Source organism: Periophthalmus magnuspinnatus, chromosome 7 (assembly GCF_009829125.3).
Source record: "Periophthalmus magnuspinnatus isolate fPerMag1 chromosome 7, fPerMag1.2.pri, whole genome shotgun sequence".
Lineage (NCBI taxonomy): Eukaryota > Metazoa > Chordata > Actinopteri > Gobiiformes > Gobiidae > Periophthalmus > Periophthalmus magnuspinnatus.
The window spans coordinates 33,216,416-33,238,389 of NC_047132.1; the positions used below are offsets into that span (position 1 = coordinate 33,216,416).

The 21,974-nt window shown below is 40.8% G+C and overlaps 2 protein-coding genes across 2 annotated transcripts in view; both read right to left on the reverse strand.

The window, feature by feature from the left end:
• prickle3 (prickle homolog 3) overlaps nt 1-21,974 on the reverse strand; it is a 118,419-nt gene that overhangs the window by 41,233 nt on the left and 55,212 nt on the right. The window lies entirely within an intron of this gene.
• LOC117373087 (uncharacterized) lies at nt 9,670-21,895 on the reverse strand. Its single transcript, XM_055222773.1, has 4 exons — nt 18,315-21,895; nt 14,117-15,901; nt 13,296-14,045; nt 9,670-9,834 (listed from the first exon to the last, which is right to left on the reverse strand). Exons 1-4 carry the CDS (start codon nt 21,207-21,209, stop codon nt 9,670-9,672), a joined length of 5,595 nt encoding a protein of 1,864 aa, XP_055078748.1. The 5' UTR covers nt 21,210-21,895.

The following is a 21,974-nucleotide window of genomic DNA, read 5'->3' on the forward strand; positions in this document are numbered from 1 at the left end:
ATTAAAAGAATGGATAAGGAAATGTCATATTTTTACTCATTAATGTTAATCAAATCTGTGTTATGAAATATAAATTTACCATTCAGAATAGAGTTTGTATCGAAAATGAGATGCTAATCAAAACTAAAACTAGTATCAAAACTAGATTCTCATTTGAGCAAGTGTCAATACTAAATACATTGAGTTTATTCCTTAGTATTGAAATAAAGTTTGAAATTTTAGCATCATGAAAAAAATAATTACGTTTCTTTAGCAAGGCTGTCAATCAAAACTGTTGCTAACGCTAACAGGAGCGACGTCGGGGAAAGAAGGACCTGATTTGTCTGTTATTAATGTTCATATCTTGATTTACAGACACAATAGTGAAATAAAAACCCCAGGATCATGTAGAGGGTTAATACGAACATTTAAGACCAAAATGACGAGTCTTTTTCAATAGAAAGTGAACTGGAGCCGGAGTCGATGGAGCCGGAACCGCGCACATGCTCACTTCCTGTTTCCGACGCTACGCTAGCAGGTTTAGCTACGTCCATTTCTCTACACAGTCTATGATCTCAGATAATGAAATGTGAGGTGATGTTTTTTGACAAAGGACCAATACTTAAAGACGCACTATGTAACTTTCCGGAGGAGGATACGCCACTCGAGACACCAACGGGTCGAGTTACAGGTCAGATCTGCGGAGAGGCGACGCCCACTCACGCTAATACAATATTTCTTAGCAACGAAAACACCTGTAATGGAATAAATGTAAAACTGTTAACGGAGCATTTAAGGCAGAGGAATGTGATGTCCATAATGACCAGCAGATGGCGTAAGCTCCTGCAAAAAGTTGCTTAGTGCAGCTTTAAAATACTGTACAAACAAAAATTAAAGATAAAATAGTAATAATAATAATAATAATAATATGGCTGTCTGGAAAAGTGAATATGAAACAACTTAAAAACGTTAATCGCGTCTATAAAACCAAAGTCCTTAGAACATTTACTCCAAACTAAGTCATTCTGTTAATACAAAACCCATTTAAAAACGTAAGAAACGGCAGATGCAGACGGCAGTGGTGCGTGGAGTTATATCTTCACGTATTCAACCTCAAAAAACCTCCTCCTCCTCCTCCTCCTCCTCCTCACTCCATCACGATAACATCCAACTCTCACCACAAACCCACATCTTTGACCCATGACCTTTTGACCCTTTGGCACTGTCCATGTTTGTTTATGTTTTGAAATTCTCGCTAAAACACATCCCTTTGTTCCTCTTCTCGTCACACAACAGTACCCCGCACCCGAGGGTCGTTTTACACTTGATCATCTGTAAAAATAAAGAGCGAAAAGGTTAAAACTTGCAGATAATGGTGTGAAACAGTGGGTTGTAGTAACGCGCGCTCACCAGTAGAGGCCGCCGCGTGCTGCCGGGTGCTCTTGATCTGCAGGAAGATTGTGTAGGTGTCGTATGCGAACAGCAGACCAGCGATGAGACCGAACACCTGGAGAAAAACGAGCAGGTGAAGTTAAACATCTGTGTTAAACTGTTTTATCGTCACACACAGACCTGGAGTTGTGTTTTCTTGTTTCATTCTCACATGTTTAACACACAAACCTGCAGATTTAGGCTGAGTTCTTCTTCTCTCAAACTGAAAACACTCTGTTCCACCTTGTGATGTCATCATGTGGTGATACAGGAAGTGCTCCACTGTGTTTTTAAACTCCACACACCTTCATTTATAGAATCATTTGGATCATTTCAGATTTTCATCCTGGATTTTCTTTCTGTCCTCTCCCTCTTTTACTCCTCTTTTATCAGCTATTTTCTTCCTTCTCCTTTTTTTAATCATCCCCTTTCTCTTCTATCGCTCTCTCCCTTTATCTCATTATCCCTCCTTTCCTTTCTCCCTCTCTCTGTCACCTTCCATCCCTCTCTCTTTCTCTCCCTTTCTTTCTCTTCTCCCTCTCTCTCATTACTCTTTCCCCTTTCTTTCTCATTACTCCTTCTTTCCTCTCTGTTTCTCCCTTTCTCATTACTTTCTTCTTTCTCCTTTCTGTCTCTCTCTCTCTCTCTCATTACTTTCTTCTTTCCTCTCTCTTCCTCTCTCTCTCTCTCTCATTACTCCTTCCTCCTTCTTTCCTCTTTTTCTTTTGTCTTTCTTCTCTAGACTCATTTGGATCAGTCTCGACTGAACTGAAGGTAAAAGTTGAAGCTGAAACTTGAAAACTACCACCTGATGACATCACAAGGTGGAACAGAGCGTTTTGATCTTTGTTGATCTAAATTAGAGGCGTCAAACTCAAATTCACAACAAAAACTGAATATTTATTGAAAAATTGGCTGCACCTGAAGCGTCACGTTTAACCTTTTCATTTAAAGTTTAGTTTTGCTGCAGTTTGATTAAAAAACATGGAATTCCATTTCAGTATTTATTTTATATTTAAATAAATAAAACGTGTTATGTCTTTTATTAAGCATTCAATTAGAAAAACAATTTTGAAACATCACAATTCTTTTCTCTTTTTCCCCTATAACATCCAAACCCCAGAACAAACCCACCCTGTTGCACCATAAAAAAATATATATATACAAAGAACATACATATGATACTACCCACTAAAGCAGTAGTGCCATTACTCCTGTGAGATGAGTGAGGGATCAATATCTCTAATCTTACTCAAAACAGGTTGCCAAGTACTGAAAAACTTATTGGTGCAGCCTCTTATAGAAAATCTGATTTTCTCTAATGTTAAATGGTGTACAAGGTCGTCAAGCCACAATCTAAAAGTTGGAGGTCGTTTATCCTTCCACTTGAGCAGTATCAATCTTCTAGCCAAGAGTGTAGCAAAAGCCATTATATTTTTATAATTCTTATGAAGGTGAATACATTTTAGTGAAATACCAAATATTGCGATTGTGGCTTCAGGTTCAAAGCTAGGCCCTAATGCTTCAGAAAGAAATTTAAAAATGGACTGCCAAAAGTTTCTCAGCTTTGAACAAAACCAAAACATATGTGACAATGTCCCTGGCTCAGTTTCGCAACGATCACAATTACCATTAAGTTCCGGTTTGATCTTAGCTAGCTTTACTTTGGACCAATGTAGTCTATGGACAACTTTAAATTGTATAACTCTTTGTCTTAAGCAGATTGAAGACTCGTGAATATTATCTAAGACCGATTGCCAAACATCATCAGAGAGTTTTATATCCAGTTCCTCTTCCCATTTCATTTTAACACGAGACAGAGGCTCTACATTATATGAGTTGAGTACGGTGTAGACTTTACCAATGATTCCTTTAGAGTGTGGGTTTAAGTCCAAAATATTTTCAAGAAGAGAGTCTGGTGGCCTTGAGGGGAAACAGGTAAATGAGGTAGACACAAAGCTGCGAAGTTGAAGATACCTGAAGAAATGAGAATCAGGGATATGGTACTTTGTTTTCAGTCTTTCAAATGAGGCAAAAAGACCTTCAATAAACAGGTTCTTCAGTGTCCTTAGACCATTTGTAGCCCATAGTGTAAAAGAGTCATCAATAACAGATGGAGTAAACATGTGGTTTTTCACAGTTGGGGCATATATTGACATATTTTTAAGACCAAAATTTCTCCTAAATTGTGCCCAGATTTTGAATCAATGTTTAACCACTGGATTTAAAGAAAATTTATCTAATGATTGAGATAAAGGTAGCTCTGAACACAGCAGTGAGTGCAAAGAGGCAATTTGACATGACATTTTCTCAAGGTTCAACCATTTGGAGTCTCTTTTACATACAGACTCTGACCACTGCAACATTGCACGAATATTGGCAGCCCAGTAGTAGTATTGGAAGTTAGGTAGTGATAATCCTCCATGGTTTCTATGGTATTGTAAAATATTTTTACGAATACGCGCATTCTTCCCATTCCATATAAATGACGACACCATGTTATCTAAGTTTAAGAAAAAGGTTTTCGTTAAAAAAATAGGAACCGATTGAAAAAGATATAGAAATTTGGGTAAAACATTCATTTTAATAACATTTATCCTGCCCCCCAGGTATAATGGTAATGTATTCCAGCGTTCAAAGTCACGTTTTATGCAATCTAATAATGGAACAAAATTTGCTTTGTATAGGTGCTTGTAGTTATTAGTAATCCATACTCCTAGGTACTTAAATTTATCCTTACTTAGTTTAAATGGCATTTACCTCAGAAGAGACTGTGATGCTATTGAATTTATGGGCATTAATTCACTCTTTTGCATATTCACTTTGTAGCCTGATATTTTCCCAAAGTCATTCAGTAGAGTAAGTAAATTCGGCAGACTTCGCAAAGGTTCCGACACATACAAAAGGGTGTCGTCCGCATATAAAGACACTTTATGTTCAAAATCCCCTCTCTGGATACCTTTAATAGAAGCATCACTACGTATTGCAATCGCCAAAGGTTCAATGACCAAAGAAAATAACAAAGGGGATAGGGGGCAGCCTTGCCTTGTTCCGCGTCCTAGCTTAAAAAAGGGTGACAGATTATCATTTGTGCGGACAGCAGCAACAGGGGAAAAATATAAAGTGTGTATCCATGAAATAAACTTTAACCCAAAGCCAAATTTTTTAAGCGTATAGAACAAATAATCCCACTCCACCCGATCAAATGCTTTCTCAGCATCAAGTGACAAAACTACTTCTGATGTGTCAGGTGGAGTGGGATGGTGGAGGATATTTAGGAGTCTGCGAATGTTATGGAATGAATAGCGATTTCTAATAAACCCCGTCTGATCATCACAGATAATGGAAGGTAGAATGGTCTCCAAACGACATGCTATAATTTTGGCAAAAAGTTTACTATCTACATTTAGTAGAGAAATGGGTCGGTAAGAGCCACATTCCAATTTGTTTTTATCATTTTTGTGAATCAGAGATATAACAGCCTGCCTCATAGTTTCTGGGAGCGAGCCAGAAATTGATGACTCCTCATAGACAGAAAGCAGGATAGGGGCCAGGTCATTAGAAAATGTTTTGAAAAATTCACTTGTAAAGCCGTTTGGTCCCGGTGATTTCCCGCTTTGCATGGATGCAACTGCCTCAAAAAAATCTTCTTTCGAGAAGGGTCTTTCCATTTCTTGAACTGATTCCTCAGCAATAGTAGGCAGACTAAGTTTCCTGAAAAAACTGTCAAAAAGTAATTCATTCCCATTGGACTCAGAAGTATATAGTTGTGTGTAATACTCACTGAACCTACGGTTAATCTCCAAAGGATCTGTTAACCTAGCTCCATGTTCTCCATTAATAGCAAGAATAGCTTGATCAACCTGCTGTTGACGCAATTGGTGGGCTAACATTTTACCTATTTTTTCGCCATGTTCATACATTTTATGTCGACATTTATTTAAAAGGTTTTCAGTTTGCTTTGTTGTCAACAGATTGAATTCAGTGTGGAGAACTATGCGTTGTTTAACCAAATCAGGTGAAGGAGAGTTGGCTAACGCTTCATCTAGCCGCAAAATGTCCCCCTCAATCTTTTTAACCTGCTCATGTTGATCTTTTTTAATTTTGGCACTATAAGATATAATTTGGCCTCTAAGGTAAGCTTTTAGTGATTCCCAGATTAAACCACAGGATATGCCTGGAGTACTATTACGTAATATATATTCAGTTATTTCATTTGAAATAAATTTGACAAACTCTCCATCAGAAAGTAATAAAGTATTAAATCTCCATGGTCGGTATCTTTTGCCTAGAGTTGGCATATTTAGGCTCATTAACAACGGTGCATGATCTGAAATAACTATTGCTTTATATTCGCACTTATTAACTAATGGTAGTAACTTGCTGTCAAGAAAAAAATAATCAATCCGTGAGAATGTTTTATGCACTGGCGAATAGAAAGAGTACCCTCTGCGACCAGGATTCTGAAATCTCCAAACATCAGTCATTCCATAGGTTTTGAGAAGCTGGTTAACCACTTGTGTTGACCGAGCTGGTTGGATAGTTTTAGGTGAACTTCGATCCAATGAGGGAGATAACACACAGTTTATATCGCCTCCGAGAATGAGATGATGTGTGTCTATGTTTGGTATACGAGAGAAAATTCCGGTAAAGAAGGCACCATCATCCCAGTTAGGAGCATATATGTTCGCTAGGACAACAGGGGTATTATTTAGTCTGCCCACTACTATAATATATCGCCCAGCTGAATCAGCTTCTACTTTTGTCATGGTAAAAGAAATTGACTTTTTGATGAGAATAGCTGTACCTCTAGATTTAGAATGAAAATTTGAATGAAATAATTGTCCCACCCATTCTCCTCTAAGTTTTGAATGGCCGAATGTATCTAATTGGGTTTCTTGGAGAAATGCGATGTCCACATCTAATTGCTTCAAATGCGTAAGTACCCTTCTACGTTTTACTGGGTGATTTAGGGACTTAACATTCCAGCTGACAAGATTGACCTGGCAAATATCTATTTGGGTATTCGATAAGTGACTAGCCATATGTTTTGAGATAAAATATTATTAAACCATTCAATCTGATAATATAATAGAATTTACAAAAAGAAAATCCCGTCACTGTCACAAAAATATACAAAACGGATAATAACAATTTCACATTAGGTGCAACAGGTGCCCCACCCCAACTGTCACCAACAGGAACATGGTGATAATAAACTAACCCTTTACAACTAAATCCACACATTATGTGTTTGTAAGAGCTCTAGCCTAACAGTTTGCTCTGCACTAAAAGGTGTAAACAAGATGAGGTACAAAATTAAAATTAGAAAAAAAAAAACGTTTCAGAAATTACTAGTTCAGTATTCGACTGGCGTTCAGTTGAATTTGCCATTATATATAATATGCATATAATTATTGTTGACTTATACTGCGTGAAACCAAAAGGGTACGGCAAAGTAGAGAAAGCAAAGGAGCTCCCTCACAGAATGTTATTCCTCACATATGCCATGGCCTCCGCTGCATCCCGAAAGCGCTTTTCGACACCATTATGGGTGATCCGCAGCAGAGCCGGGTGGAGGATCCCGTAGCGCACGTTGTCCCGTCCGCGTAGGAGTTTTCTGACGTCATTAAAGGCCGATCTGGCATGAGCCACACTCAGCGGGTAGTCGGGGAAGATGAGGATGGTGGAACCATTGTGGAGGAGAGGACCAGCATCCCGGGCACGGCGGAGGATGTCGAGACAGTCTTGATAGTAGTGTAGTTTGGCTATGATCGCTCTGGGCTTACCCTTTACTCGATTCGACGGCGCGGTGCGGTGGGATCTGTCAATCAGAACATCCTTATCCATTTTCAGTATCTCTCTGAGCAATTTAGATACTGATACTGGTGTACTCGGGGATTCTTCGGCTACATTCAGTATACGAATATTTGATCTGCGCATTCGTCCCTCCATGTCCAAACACTTATCCTGAAGAACCGCCACTTTTTTCTCCAGTTGCTGGACGGAGTACTGTAATGTTACGATTTGGTCAGAACATCCCGAAAGTCCCTGCTCCATATCAGACACCGTAGACTGGATTGTGTCTAACTGGGAGCGCAGAATCGTAGTGCTGCTAGCTATTTCAGACCTGACTATCTGCATCATCTCCGTTTTAACATCACCAAACTCCTTTGCAATGATCTTTGCAAGCTCACTTTGAAAGAGTGCAGCCATCTCGGTCTTGATAGAGGATAGTATTTCAGTTTTGAGATCCAGCGCGGCTGGCGCGGGTTGGCCACTCCGCTCCGCTGGCTCCGTTAGCTCCTCCGATGGTATGCTAGGTGCGGTGCTAGGTGCGATGTTAGATGCAGCGGAACTCGTGTTGCTAGCAGCGGTAGCAGCGGTCTTGCCCGTATACTTGTATTTGCGCAGATTATTCGCCATTTACACCCGTGGATGGAAGCTCAAATGTTGTATCAGAGTTTTAGAAAGTACACATATGTTAAAGTTACAGTCATACGCCAAATAAAACGGCTTTTTTTGCAAATTCGTGCAGAGCACACTAAACTTCCAACCTACTCCATTGCCTGCTCACTAGCGCCCCCCTTTCAAGATCCTTTTTAAAGTAAATATTTTTTTAAACAAGCCAAAAAATAAAATAAAATAAATAAATACATTTGATTAAAATTTCATTCATTAAAAATTTGACATTCAAATTATAAACAGTCCATGAAAAAGTGCACAGAGAAAACATAATATTTAAGCTCAACGTTTTTGTTATTTTTTTTTTAGTTCATTTTTTGTTTTGTCTCCTCTCTCTGTCTCTGCTGCTTCAGACTCATTCTGGTCTTAAATGTTCGTATTAACCCTCTACATGATCCTGGGGTTTTTATTTCACTATTGTGTCTGTAAATCAAGATATGAACATTAATAACAGACAAATCAGGTCCTTCTTTCCCCGAGGTCGCTCCTGTTAGCGTTAGCATTAGCGTTAGCAACAGGTTTGATTGACCTACACCTGCTCCAGCCTCGACTCTGTCTGATCTGACCTCTGACCTCTAAGTATTTTTTTTAAATCCACTGGTCGAGTTTAATCTCTACTCATAATAACTTCTGTTTGTAAATGTTGATATAAATTGGGGGCGACAGTGGCTCAGTTGGTAGAGCGTTTGTGCACAGAGCCACAGTTTGACAAAAATGTGGCTTTTTATTCAAAGCGGCGCAGCTCAAAGGTGCAGAGAGACTTGACTCACACAAATATTCTCGTTTGTTTACGCAACGTTTGACGCCTTTATTTGCAACTTCCTGTTAAAATGTGTGTAAGACTTAACCAGAAAAGCAGAAGGAGGAAGTAGAACCGATGATTCATGAAAACTGTATCTGATGCCACTGTGTTTAAGTCTCCTCATCCGACAGGAAACAGAACTGTACCGTTACACAACAGCTCAAGACCAGCAGTTATAGCGGCTAATCTGGAGTCATAGCAACCAAAGAGCCAATCAGGAGCGAGGCTGTTGAAGGTAACGCTCCTTAGCAACGCTGTCAATCAAACCTGTTGCTAACGCTAACAGGAGCGACCTCGGGGAAAGAAGGACCTGATTTGTCTGTTATTAATGTTCATATCTTAATAATAATAATAATAATAAGGAAAAAAATCATAATAAAAAATAAAAAAAATAAAAAATTCAATAAAATAAATAAAATAAATGATAAGAAAATAATAATGCATAAGGAAAGAAATTTGTCTATTATTAAGATATGAACATTAATAACAACCATAATAATAAGGACAAAAATAGGAACAAACAAAAAAAGAAAAATAAAATAAATAAATAATAATTAATAAGAAAAGAAAGATTTGTCTGTTATTAATGTTCAGATCTTGATTTACAGACACAATAGTTTAAAAAAAAAAAAACAGGATCATGTAGAGGGTTAATACGAACATTGAAGACCAGAATGAGTCTGAAGCAGCAGAGACAGAGAGAGGAGACAGTTTTTCAATAGAAAGTGAATTGGCGGCGGCGAGCAGGTTAGCTATGTCCATTTATATATGATCAGCCGATATCTTATTTTGATCTGTAAATTGGAGGATTTACTGGTTGACGAAATATTAAACTTGTATTTTTAAGTTGTTAGCTGTAGTAACTTTAATGATAAATAACAGAAAACACATTTGGATCATAATAAACCACATAAGTCGTCTCTGTCCTGGTATCGGTCGATATCGAGGATCTGCAGATACTTAAAACACACACTTCAGAGTCAACACTGAGGTCACATGACTTCAAAACGCAGCCGTAAAGTGACGTTTACAAAGTGAGTGACAGAAGCTGGACTGACCCCTCCTGCGATCCGGGCTCCGTCCCCTGACCCCTGGATCACACACACCAGAGACGTGATGAGGTAGAGGATGGCGCCGATCCCAGCGCGGAACAGGTCCTGCGGAGAAACAAGAAAAGACAAGGAAATGTTAAAACTAAATAAACTAAACCAAAGACGTTTGTCCTGCAGCTCCCTGATCTCAGACTCAAACCGTCGGCTCTGTGGGTTAAAGGTGGATTCAGGGGACGGTCCGTGTTTCAGTCCATCCTGTGGCGTGTCCGTCGCTCCATTACCTCAACCACAGCCTCTAAACCAGGTCAAACTCATTTCAGCAAAATGGCCGCCATCAAGGGCCAGATGTGACTGTGCAGCAGGATAAATGTCACTAAATGTAACAGAATGTCATGTAAAATAAATGTAATTACTTTTTAACTTGTTAAATCACGGTTTCTGTGATAAACTGACATTTTTAAAAGTGTGTTTCTGGTCGGGACACACCTCCTCACAGATCGTCAGCTCTGCTCCAAATACGGACTTTTAATTATTGGACAATTTGTTATTTTTCTTGCAGACTCACTTTTACATTCTTAGCTCCGTGTCCACGCCAACAATTTTCCTTTTGTGATGATTATTTGCAAATATTTCTCAGTTCCAGTTGCTGGTAAAATCTCATTAGTTTATTGTCAGTGCAAACATTAAAGCAGCACAGACTAATTTTAAAATGACAGTCATGCCTTTTAATTTATGTTCTCGCGGCCACATAAAATGACATGGTGGGCCGCATTTGGACCCCAGGCCTTGAGTTTGACACATGTGCTCTAAACTACTGCCTATAGTTAATCCAGCCTCTCCATTAGTTTTTCTAGTCTTCTAAGATCTCTTTTTCTGTTTCATTTATTTTTATTTATTTCATTTATTATAATTTTTTTATTTTGTACTTATTTCATTTATTATTTAATTGTACTGTTTTATTTAATTTGATTTGATTTTGTATTTATTAGGCCCGAGCCCCTACAGGGCGTAGGGCCTATTGCTTCCGCAACGATGAGTGCGAAGCACTCATCGTTGCAGACTGTCTTCACGAAGTTGCGCGCAAAGCACGCAACTTCGTGGCAGCACCGCGACCTTGCACAGACTCCTGTGTCCTAGCAACCATGCCGTAGGCATGGGTTGCATATTTGTTGTTGCTAGCATGTCAGCGTCAACATCGAGTCAATGGGCTTCGCCATTGACTCGATGTTGACGCTGACGCAGCGCGAAGCGCTAATGTCCCCACACACACTCCTGGCATCGAGCCCTATCCAAGCCCCCATGCCGCAGGCATGGGCCATACTTGTTACTGCTAAAATGAATGGAAGTCAATGGGAGGTCAATGGCGGACCCCGACACCATGGCGAATGACGAGCGCTAACGCGCTCGTCATTCGCGCTTACTCATTGTGATAGAAGCGCTTACTCATTGTGATAGAAACTAAATTGGCGCGATAGCGCCCCCTACGGAACATCTAATAAATTTGTATGGAAGGCCGAAAATTTAGTTTTCCCAAATGTTACCAAATTTGACACAAAATTCCATTGGGTCATCCCAATCAATAAAGTCATCCAGACCTATGTCGTTTTTTGCACCGTGTTGCCATGGCGATGCACCAAACTGCCAATGTTATCCTAATGGGAATCCTCACAATTTTTCCCATTCATGGGAATAATATTAGTTTCATGGAATAATGTGAAATTTGGCACCATGACTCTTCATGTCATCCTGATCAAAAAAGTCAATCAGACCCAAGTCATATTTTTCACTGGGTTGCCATGGCGATGCGCGAAAGCGCCCATGTTATCCTAATGGGAAAATTTCCAAATTTTCGCACATTTCAAAGTCTTATAATGACTTATTACCATCAACGGCGGACATAAAATTTTGCACAGTGATTCTTCAGGTCGTCCCCGTCAAAAAGGTCCGAGGGGCCAAGTTTGTATTTTGCACGGTGTTGCCATGGCGATGCCTGGAAAACCCATGTTTTTGCATTTTGTGCATCAGCACTTCCAATGTGTTTTGACTTGTTTGGTGAAAAGTGCAGTCCAAAGCCCCAATAAAAAAGGGACAAGTGGCGCGTCAGCGCCACCCACAGGGAGTGCCGGGTCGGCCGAGTGCGAAGGGCCGTTCGATGCCGCTTGCGGCTTTAATTTTGTATTTTTTATTGCCAATTTTAATTAGAACAATTTGTAGAGAAGATGGGATCACACTTGACTAGCTACTACCTACTAGCTACTCCTGGACGAATGGGGGATTACAGCGGCTCACTTTACTTCAATAGCAGTGTAATAAACATATTACCCTGCTATTCCTGTGCTGTAAAGTGGCCTGTGTAATCAAATATGGTTGTGTCTGAGCTCAGCTCCTTAAGTTTCCTTCAGATGAACCATTTTAATTAGAACAATTAAAATTGTTCATCTGAAGTTTCCTTAAGTTTCCTTCAGATGAAGGAAACTTAAGAACCTGAAGGAAACTTAAAAACCTACAACTCTAAAGAATTATGGGGAGTACAACGGCTCCAGCAATGATGATAACACATAACTGAGAGCAGTCTGTCCTGCTCGAAAACCACCAAATGCCACTGTCACAAAATCATTATGTCCAGCTCATCAAACCACACAAGTGCTACATTGGGTCCATCCAGATCCGATCATTTTTGCAAAGTCACATGGATTTTTATACTTTCAAAATGGCTGTTTTGTTAAGATGTCATTATGTTGAGTCAACTATATGTCCCGATGAGGCTGCCTCAGTTTGGAGTCTGTCAGATAAAAACCCTACGACAAGTTTGTTAAAGTACATTAGCTAGATTTTAGATATTTAGACTCAAGTTTAACCCAATATTGCCGACACCTAAAATAGACTAAACCATGGATAAGGTGGTTCAAATAATAATTAACCCAAAAGAAGACAAAAAAATGAATGGATTTTTTAATTTTTTTATTAAACAATAACTTAAAAACCTTTTTTTTAAGTTATTGTTCATGTGCAGAACAGGGTGGGGGGTTGAGAAAGGGTCTACACTAAATATATATATATATGTGTAAGTGTATAATATAAGTATAGTATGTATAGTAATGTATAGGGGTATAGGAATACATATATAATGTGCATGCATATATATATATATATATATATATATATATATATATATATATATATATATATACATATATATATATATACATGCACATTATATATGTATTCCCAGGGAGCCCAGGGAGGGGGGGTAGGATATCACCATGAGCTCGGGATGTTTTTGTTTCGTTTTTTTGTTTGTTTGTTTGTTTGTTTTTTTTTTTGGGGGGGGGGGTATTGTGTTTTTGTTATTATGTAAACAATAAAAAAATTTGATAACAAAAAAGAAAGGGTCTAAACGCGGAACAGTCTCCTGTACCATTTCCTCTTCCTCTTCTCCAGCTCGTGCTCCAGTGTTATGCTCATCTTCTCCAGCAGGGAGTGCTGTTCTTCTGTGCTCCTCAGCTGTTTCTCCAACGCACTGCAGCTTTCAGCCTGTAGGGAGCTCTCTGCCTTTAGCTCCTCACAGGTCTTAAGAGAGCCGTCTTCTCCTCCTCTAGTTCGGTTTTGATTTGTTTCTCCTCTTCTATCTGTTGCTGTAACACGTTGTTCTTAATGACCAGCAGGGAGCGCTCTACCTCTGCTCTTTTCAATTGCTGGTCTGATGCACTGCATCTCTCCATCAGCAGGGAGCGCTCTTTCTGTGTCTTTCTGAGATCCTCCTTCACCTCCTCACAGGTCCTCAAAGTGGCGTCCTTCTCCTCGTCCATCTTTCGGATGTGCGTATCTTTGTCTTCCATTTGCCGCAACATCTGGACCTTCTGGACAGCCGCCTCTTGTTTTTTGGTTTCCAGTTCATGTTTCAGAGCAGACATGTCCGTTCTGAAATCTGCCAGTGCACGCTTCAGTTGAGAGTTCTGCTCAGTCAGCTCTGTATTTTCTGAAGATTTTTTGTGGAGTTTGGATTTCATATTGGCAGCGTCCGTCTGAAGATTCCGTTTTTCCTTTTCCCACTGTTTGGATTTTTGTCTGGAATCTTTTCGAATTTGCTCCAGCATGTCTTTCATTTCAGCAACTTGTTTCTGCAGTGCGTCCATAGTGCGATCTTTGGACTGAAGCTGGTGCTTCAGTTCATCTGACTGGTGTATAAGTGCTGCTCTCTCCTCTTTCACGTTGTTCAGTTCAATTTGGAGTTCTTGGGTTATTCTGTCCTTTTTCTTCATTTCAGTGTTATGATCTTGAATAATCCGCTTCATTTTCCTCTTGTCCTCCTCATGCTGTTCGCAAGCTGGTTTACGTCTCCATCTTTGATCTTAATCCTACGTTTCAGCTCCTCAGATTCTCTCACTAATTGTCTGTTCTCCTTTTTCACTGTGTGCAGTTCAGATTTGAAGCCTTGGAGTTGCTTCTTATGACCTGCAATGATCAGCTCAGTTTTGTTCAATAACTTGAGCTTCTCCTCCTGGTGCTGTTTGTGGTCAATTTCTCGAACATACCTGAGGTCTTCCAGCTCTTGGAGAAGACGTTCCTCTCTGGCATCTAAAGCCTGAGCAGCTTTAGAGGCCTTTTCAAATTCGAGCATGTTTAAGCTCAAGCTCTGGTCTTCTTCCTCTTCAGACCTCTGTTGGGTTTGAGGCTCCAACTGCTCCCTCTCCAACTCTTCAAGAGTTACAGAGGTTTGGACCACCTCCTCAGTTGGTCCAGAGGTCTGGTCCTGATTGGCGAGTTCCATCTCCAGGTCGAATTCCTGGCTGTAGAGGAGTTCGTCGTCCTCAGAAGTATAATCACACCAGTTTTTGGACATGTTTTCTTCAGTGAGTTCTGTTGCTGTTCCCTGCTGCTCTAGAATAGCTGGGTTCAAACACTGAGGTATTTGGGGGACACTTGTTTCTCCTACATTAAGTGGTTCATTCCAAACTGGATCTTCAAGGCCAAAATAGAAAAACCCATTGACGTACTTGACAGGTTGCATGTTTTCCTCGTTGTCCATTGGAGTCTCTAGAATACCCTGGTTGAAACACTTTGTGTTGTCTATGTGCTCCAGTGTTTGCGTGGGTCTTATTGCTTCCTCCTCATCCCAGAGCGGCTCTGGTACATGTTGTGGGACGTGTGGACTGGGCTGTTCAGGAGGGCTCAAATCAGACACAGTGGTGGACCCTTTAAGAGCTAAGGCCATGAGGCCACGAGCGTTCTCACTGTATTCACTGTCATCACCGATCAGATGTTCCATCGTCACAAAGGGGTGATGGAGTGCCTCCTTGGGAGTGATTCTCATCTCATCGTCCAGGTCCAGAAGTCTCTTTATGAGATCAGCAAAGGCCAATCTGTCTCTGTGCTCTGGGTCTCCCGTTCTTGTATGAGACCCCTGAAAAACACTGTCTAAAGAGCTGAATATTCCAGCTAGACAATCTGAGACCATGGGCATGTCTTCTCTCTGTCTGCCATAGTACTCATCTAAGGTTTGAAGTCTCCACTGTGTGAAGTCACCAGAAGGGCTTGTAAAGTAATCTAAAGCCATATGTGCTTTTTGGAGCATTTTTGCACTTGGAAGTCCTACCAGTTCGACGATTGTCCTGAGATTTTCGTAGGCTGAGTGTCCACTGAAAAGACGGTATCCTGTGAAACACTCTGCCAGAGTGCAGCCTAGAGACCACATGTCCACAGCCTCAGTGACGTCGCAGCCTAGAGTGGCCTCTGGAGCTCGGTATGGAAAAGGCTGCCATATGTTCAGGAAGTCCATCATGTCTGCATAACCAGCAAGGCCAAAGTCAATGAGTTTGACTTTAAAAGGCTGCTTACTGTGGTTCACCAGCATGATGTTGTCTGGCTTTAGGTCTGCATGAATGATCCCAGCCGTCTTGAGACCGTCAAAGGCCACCAGGAGCTGCTGTACCACTGGACGGAGCTCACACAAAGACAATAGCTTTCCTCTCATGTTCATAAAGTCGAACAGGCTCCTGTCTAATGTTTCAAATACCATGCATTCGGAGTCCTGTTCTGCAAAGTATTCAATGAACCTGACAATATTGTACTTGTCTGGTTGTAAGAGGCGCAACTCCTCCAAGATCTCAACTTCGTTTTCGAGACTGCTACTGGCGTTCTTCAGGGTTTTAACTGCCACGATCTCTAAAGTCTGAGGGTGAAAGCATCTAGTGACTGCACCAAAATGCCCTTCCCCAAGTACGTCCAAGACGATGTACTCCCCTAACTTAAACAGGGTTTGATCTAGTCTGGAGGGATATCCTGAAGCCATTTCAGTATGTATTTAGGTTGGTCAAAAAATTTGATATCTGAGCAATACACGAACAATACACGAGCAATACAAGAGCAATACAAGAGCACTTGACTTTGTTGTGACCGTTGAGTTTGATCTAACAAGTACTACAAATCGATTGCTTTGTGTCAAAGGATTTCTTTGTCACCGTTGCCATGGTGACGAGAACACCATGGCAACACTGGTTGCTAGGTGAGTGTTCTAGAGCTGGTCACATGACTTCATGACAACATTATAGAATGCCTCATTTAAATGTGAGCTGGAGAACAGTCAGGATTCTATGGTAGAATTTGCTGTTTAAAGTGGCTGTACCTAGTTTTCATATAATTGAGCTAAATCTGTCTTGCTCATTACAGATATGTTGTAAACCACAACATCACAAGGGGAGACTGAGCATTTTGAGCATTGGATATGTAGACAGACTAATAAACCAGTAGACAGACTAATAAACCAGTTTTTTTGTTTTGTTTTAGTTTTTTCAATAAAGTCAATGACACCCATGCTTTTTTTTGCACCGTGTTGCCATGGCGATGCGCCAAACTGCCAATGTTATGCTAATGGGAAATCTCCAAATTTTTCCCATTCATGGGAAAAATATTAGTTTCATGGAATAATGTGAAATTTGACACCATGACTCTTCATGTCATCCTGATCAAAAAAGTCAATTAGACCCAAGTCATATTTTTCACTGGGTTGCCATTGCGAAAGCGCCCATGTTATCCTAATGGGAAAATTTCCAAATTTTCGTACATTTCAAAGTCTTATAACGACTTACTACCGTCAACGACGAACACAAAATTTGGCACAGTGATTCTTCAGGTCGTCCCCGTCAAAAAAGTCCAGGGGGCCAAGTTTGTATTTTGCACGGTGTTGCCATGGCGATGCCTAGAAAACCCATGTTTTTGCATTTTGTGCATCAGCACTTCCAATGTGTTTTGACTTGTTTGGTGAAAAGTGCAGTCCAAAGCCCCAATAAAAAAGGGACAAGTGGCGCGTCAGCGCCACCCACAGGGAGTGCCGGGTCGGCCGAGTGCGAAGGGCCGTTCGATGCCGCTTGCGGCTTTAATTTTGTATTTTTTATTGCCAATTTTAATTAGAACAATTTGTAGAGAAGATGGGATCACACTTGACTAGCTACTACCTACTAGCTACTCCTGGACGAATGGGGGATTACAGCGGCTCACTTTACTTCAATAGCAGTGTAATAAACATATTACCCTGCTATTCCTGTGCTGTAAAGTGGCCTGTGTAATCAAATATGGTTGTGTCTGAGCTCAGCTCCTTAAGTTTCCTTCAGATGAACCATTTTAATTAGAACAATTAAAATTGTTCATCTGAAGTTTCCTTAAGTTTCCTTCAGATGAAGGAAACTTAAGAACCTGAAGGAAACTTAAAAACCTACAACTCTAAAGAATTATGGGGAGTACAACGGCTCCAGCAATGATGATAACACATAACTGAGAGCAGTCTGTCCTGCTCGAAAACCACCAAATGCCACTGTCACAAAATCATTATGTCCAGCTCATCAAACCACACAAGTGCTACATTGGGTCCATCCAGATCCGATCATTTTTGCAAAAGTCACATGGATTTTTATACTTTCAAAATGGCTGTTTTGTTAAGATGTCATTATGTTGAGTCAACTATATGTCCCGATGAGGCTGCCTCAGTTTGGAGTCTGTCAGATAAAAACCCTACGACAAGTTTGTTAAAGTACATTAGCTAGATTTTAGATATTTAGACTCAAGTTTAACCCAATATTGCCGACACCTAAAATAGACTAAACCATGGATAAGGTGGTTCAAATAATAATTAACCCAAAAGAAGACAAAAAAATGAATGGATTTTTTAATTTTTTTATTAAACAATAACTTAAAAACCTTTTTTTTAAGTTATTGTTCATGTGCAGAACAGGGTGGGGGGTTGAGAAAGGGTCTACACTAAATATATATATATATGTGTAAGTGTATAATATAAGTATAGTATGTATAGTAATGTATAGGGGTATAGGAATACATATATAATGTGCATGCATATATATATATATATATATATATATATATATATATATATATATATACATGCACATTATATATGTATTCCCAGGGAGCCCAGGGAGGGGGGGTAGGATATCACCATGAGCTCGGGATGTTTTTGTTTCGTTTTTTTGTTTGTTTGTTTGTTTGTTTTTTTTTTGGGGGGGGGGGTATTGTGTTTTTGTTATTATGTAAACAATAAAAAAATTTGATCACAAAAAAGAAAGGGTCTAAACGCGGAACAGTCTCCTGTACCATTTCCTCTTCCTCTTCTCCAGCTCGTGCTCCAGTGTTATGCTCATCTTCTCCAGCAGGGAGTGCTGTTCTTCTGTGCTCCTCAGCTGTTTCTCCAACGCACTGCAGCTTTCAGCCTGTAGGGAGCTCTCTGCCTTTAGCTCCTCACAGGTCTTTAAGAGAGCCGTCTTCTCCTCCTCTAGTTCGGTTTTGATTTGTTTCTCCTCTTCTATCTGTTGCTGTAACACGTTGTTCTTAATGACCAGCAGGGAGCGCTCTACCTCTGCTCTTTTCAATTGCTGGTCTGATGCACTGCATCTCTCCATCAGCAGGGAGCGCTCTTTCTGTGTCTTTCTGAGATCCTCCTTCACCTCCTCACAGGTCCTCAAAGTGGCGTCCTTCTCCTCGTCCATCTTTCGGATGTGCGTATCTTTGTCTTCCATTTGCCGCAACATCTGGACCTTCTGGACAGCCGCCTCTTGTTTTTTGGTTTCCAGTTCATGTTTCAGAGCAGACATGTCCGTTCTGAAATCTGCCAGTGCACGCTTCAGTTGAGAGTTCTGCTCAGTCAGCTCTGTATTTTCTGAAGATTTTTTGTGGAGTTTGGATTTCATATTGGCAGCGTCCGTCTGAAGATTCCGTTTTTCCTTTTCCCACTGTTTGGATTTTTGTCTGGAATCTTTTCGAATTTGCTCCAGCATGTCTTTCATTTCAGCAACTTGTTTCTGCAGTGCGTCCATAGTGCGATCTTTGGACTGAAGCTGGTGCTTCAGTTCATCTGACTGGTGTATAAGTGCTGCTCTCTCCTCTTTCACGTTGTTCAGTTCAATTTGGAGTTCTTGGGTTATTCTGTCCTTTTTCTTCATTTCAGTGTTATGATCTTGAATAATCCGCTTCATTTTCCTCTTGTCCTCCTCATGCTGTTCGACAAGCTGGTTTACGTCTCCATCTTTGATCTTAATCCTACGTTTCAGCTCCTCAGATTCTCTCACTAATTGTCTGTTCTCCTTTTTCACTGTGTGCAGTTCAGATTTGAAGCCTTGGAGTTGCTTCTTATGACCTGCAATGATCAGCTCAGTTTTGTTCAATAACTTGAGCTTCTCCTCCTGGTGCTGTTTGTGGTCAATTTCTCGAACATACCTGAGGTCTTCCAGCTCTTGGAGAAGACGTTCCTCTCTGGCATCTAAAGCCTGAGCAGCTTTAGAGGCCTTTTCAAATTCGAGCATGTTTAAGCTCAAGCTCTGGTCTTCTTCCTCTTCAGACCTCTGTTGGGTTTGAGGCTCCAACTGCTCCCTCTCCAACTCTTCAAGAGTTACAGAGGTTTGGACCACCTCCTCAGATGGTCCAGAGGTCTGGTCCTGATTGGCGAGTTCCATCTCCAGGTCGAATTCCTGGCTGTAGAGGAGTTCGTCGTCCTCAGAAGTATAATCACACCAGTTTTTGGACATGTTTTCTTCAGTGAGTTCTGTTGCTGTTCCCTGCTGCTCTAGAATAGCTGGGTTCAAACACTGAGGTATTTGGGGGACACTTGTTTCTCCTACATTAAGTGGTTCATTCCAAACTGGATCTTCAAGGCCAAAATAGAAAAACCCATTGACGTACTTGACAGGTTGCATGTTTTCCTCGTTGTCCATTGGAGTCTCTAGAATACCCTGGTTGAAACACTTTGTGTTGTCTATGTGCTCCAGTGTTTGCGTGGGTCTTATTGCTTCCTCCTCATCCCAGAGCGGCTCTGGTACATGTTGTGGGACGTGTGGACTGGGCTGTTCAGGAGGGCTCAAATCAGACACAGTGGTGGACCCTTTAAGAGCTAAGGCCATGAGGCCACGAGCGTTCTCACTGTATTCACTGTCATCACCGATCAGATGTTCCATCGTCACAAAGGGGTGATGGAGTGCCTCCTTGGGAGTGATTCTCATCTCATCGTCCAGGTCCAGAAGTCTCTTTATGAGATCAGCAAAGGCCAATCTGTCTCTGTGCTCTGGGTCTCCCGTTCTTGTATGAGACCCCTGAAAAACACTGTCTAAAGAGCTGAATATTCCAGCTAGACAATCTGAGACCATGGGCATGTCTTCTCTCTGTCTGCCATAGTACTCATCTAAGGTTTGAAGTCTCCACTGTGTGAAGTCACCAGAAGGGCTTGTAAAGTAATCTAAAGCCATATGTGCTTTTTGGAGCACTTTTGCACTTGGAAGTCCTACCAGTTCGACGATTGTCCTGAGATTTTCGTAGGCTGAGTGTCCACTGAAAAGACGGTATCCTGTGAAACACTCTGCCAGAGTGCAGCCTAGAGACCACATGTCCACAGCCTCAGTGACGTCGCAGCCTAGAGTGGCCTCTGGAGCTCGGTATGGAAAAGGCTGCCATATGTTCAGGAAGTCCATCATGTCTGCATAACCAGCAAGGCCAAAGTCAATGAGTTTGACTTTAAAAGGCTGCTTACTGTGGTTCACCAGCATGATGTTGTCTGGCTTTAGGTCTGCATGAATGATCCCAGCCGTCTTGAGACCGTCAAAGGCCACCAGGAGCTGCTGTACCACTGGACGGAGCTCACACAAAGACAATAGCTTTCCTCTCATGTTCATAAAGTCGAACAGGCTCCTGTCTAATGTTTCAAATACCATGCATTCGGAGTCCTGTTCTGCAAAGTATTCAATGAACCTGACAATATTGTACTTGTCTGGTTGTAAGAGGCGCAACTCCTCCAAGATCTCAACTTCGTTTTCGAGACTGCTACTGGCGTTCTTCAGGGTTTTAACTGCCACGATCTCTAAAGTCTGAGGGTGAAAGCATCTAGTGACTGCACCAAAATGCCCTTCCCCAAGTACGTCCAAGACGATGTACTCCCCTAACTTAAACAGGGTTTGATCTAGTCTGGAGGGATATCCTGAAGCCATTTCAGTATGTATTTAGGTTGGTCAAAAAATTTGATATCTGAGCAATACACGAACAATACACGAGCAATACAAGAGCAATACAAGAGCACTTGACTTTGTTGTGACCGTTGAGTTTGATCTAACAAGTACTACAAATCGATTGCTTTGTGTCAAAGGATTTCTTTGTCACCGTTGCCATGGTGACGAGAACACCATGGCAACACTGGTTGCTAGGTGAGTGTTCTAGAGCTGGTCACATGACTTCATGACAACATTATAGAATGCCTCATTTAAATGTGAGCTGGAGAACAGTCAGGATTCTATGGTAGAATTTGCTGTTTAAAGTGGCTGTACCTAGTTTTCATATAATTGAGCTAAATCTGTCTTGCTCATTACAGATATGTTGTAAACCACAACATCACAAGGGGAGACTGAGCATTTTGAGCATTGGATATGTAGACAGACTAATAAACCAGTAGACAGACTAATAAACCAGTTTTTTTGTTTTGTTTTAGTTTTTTCAATAAAGTCAATGACACCCATGCTTTTTTTTGCACCGTGTTGCCATGGCGATGCGCCAAACTGCCAATGTTATGCTAATGGGAAATCTCCAAATTTTTCCCATTCATGGGAATAATATTAGTTTCATGGAATAATGTGAAATTTGGCACCATGACTCTTCATGTCATCCTGATCAAAAAAGTCAATTAGACCCAAGTCATATTTTTCACTGGGTTGCCATTGCGAAAGCGCCCATGTTATCCTAATGGGAAAATTTCCAAATTT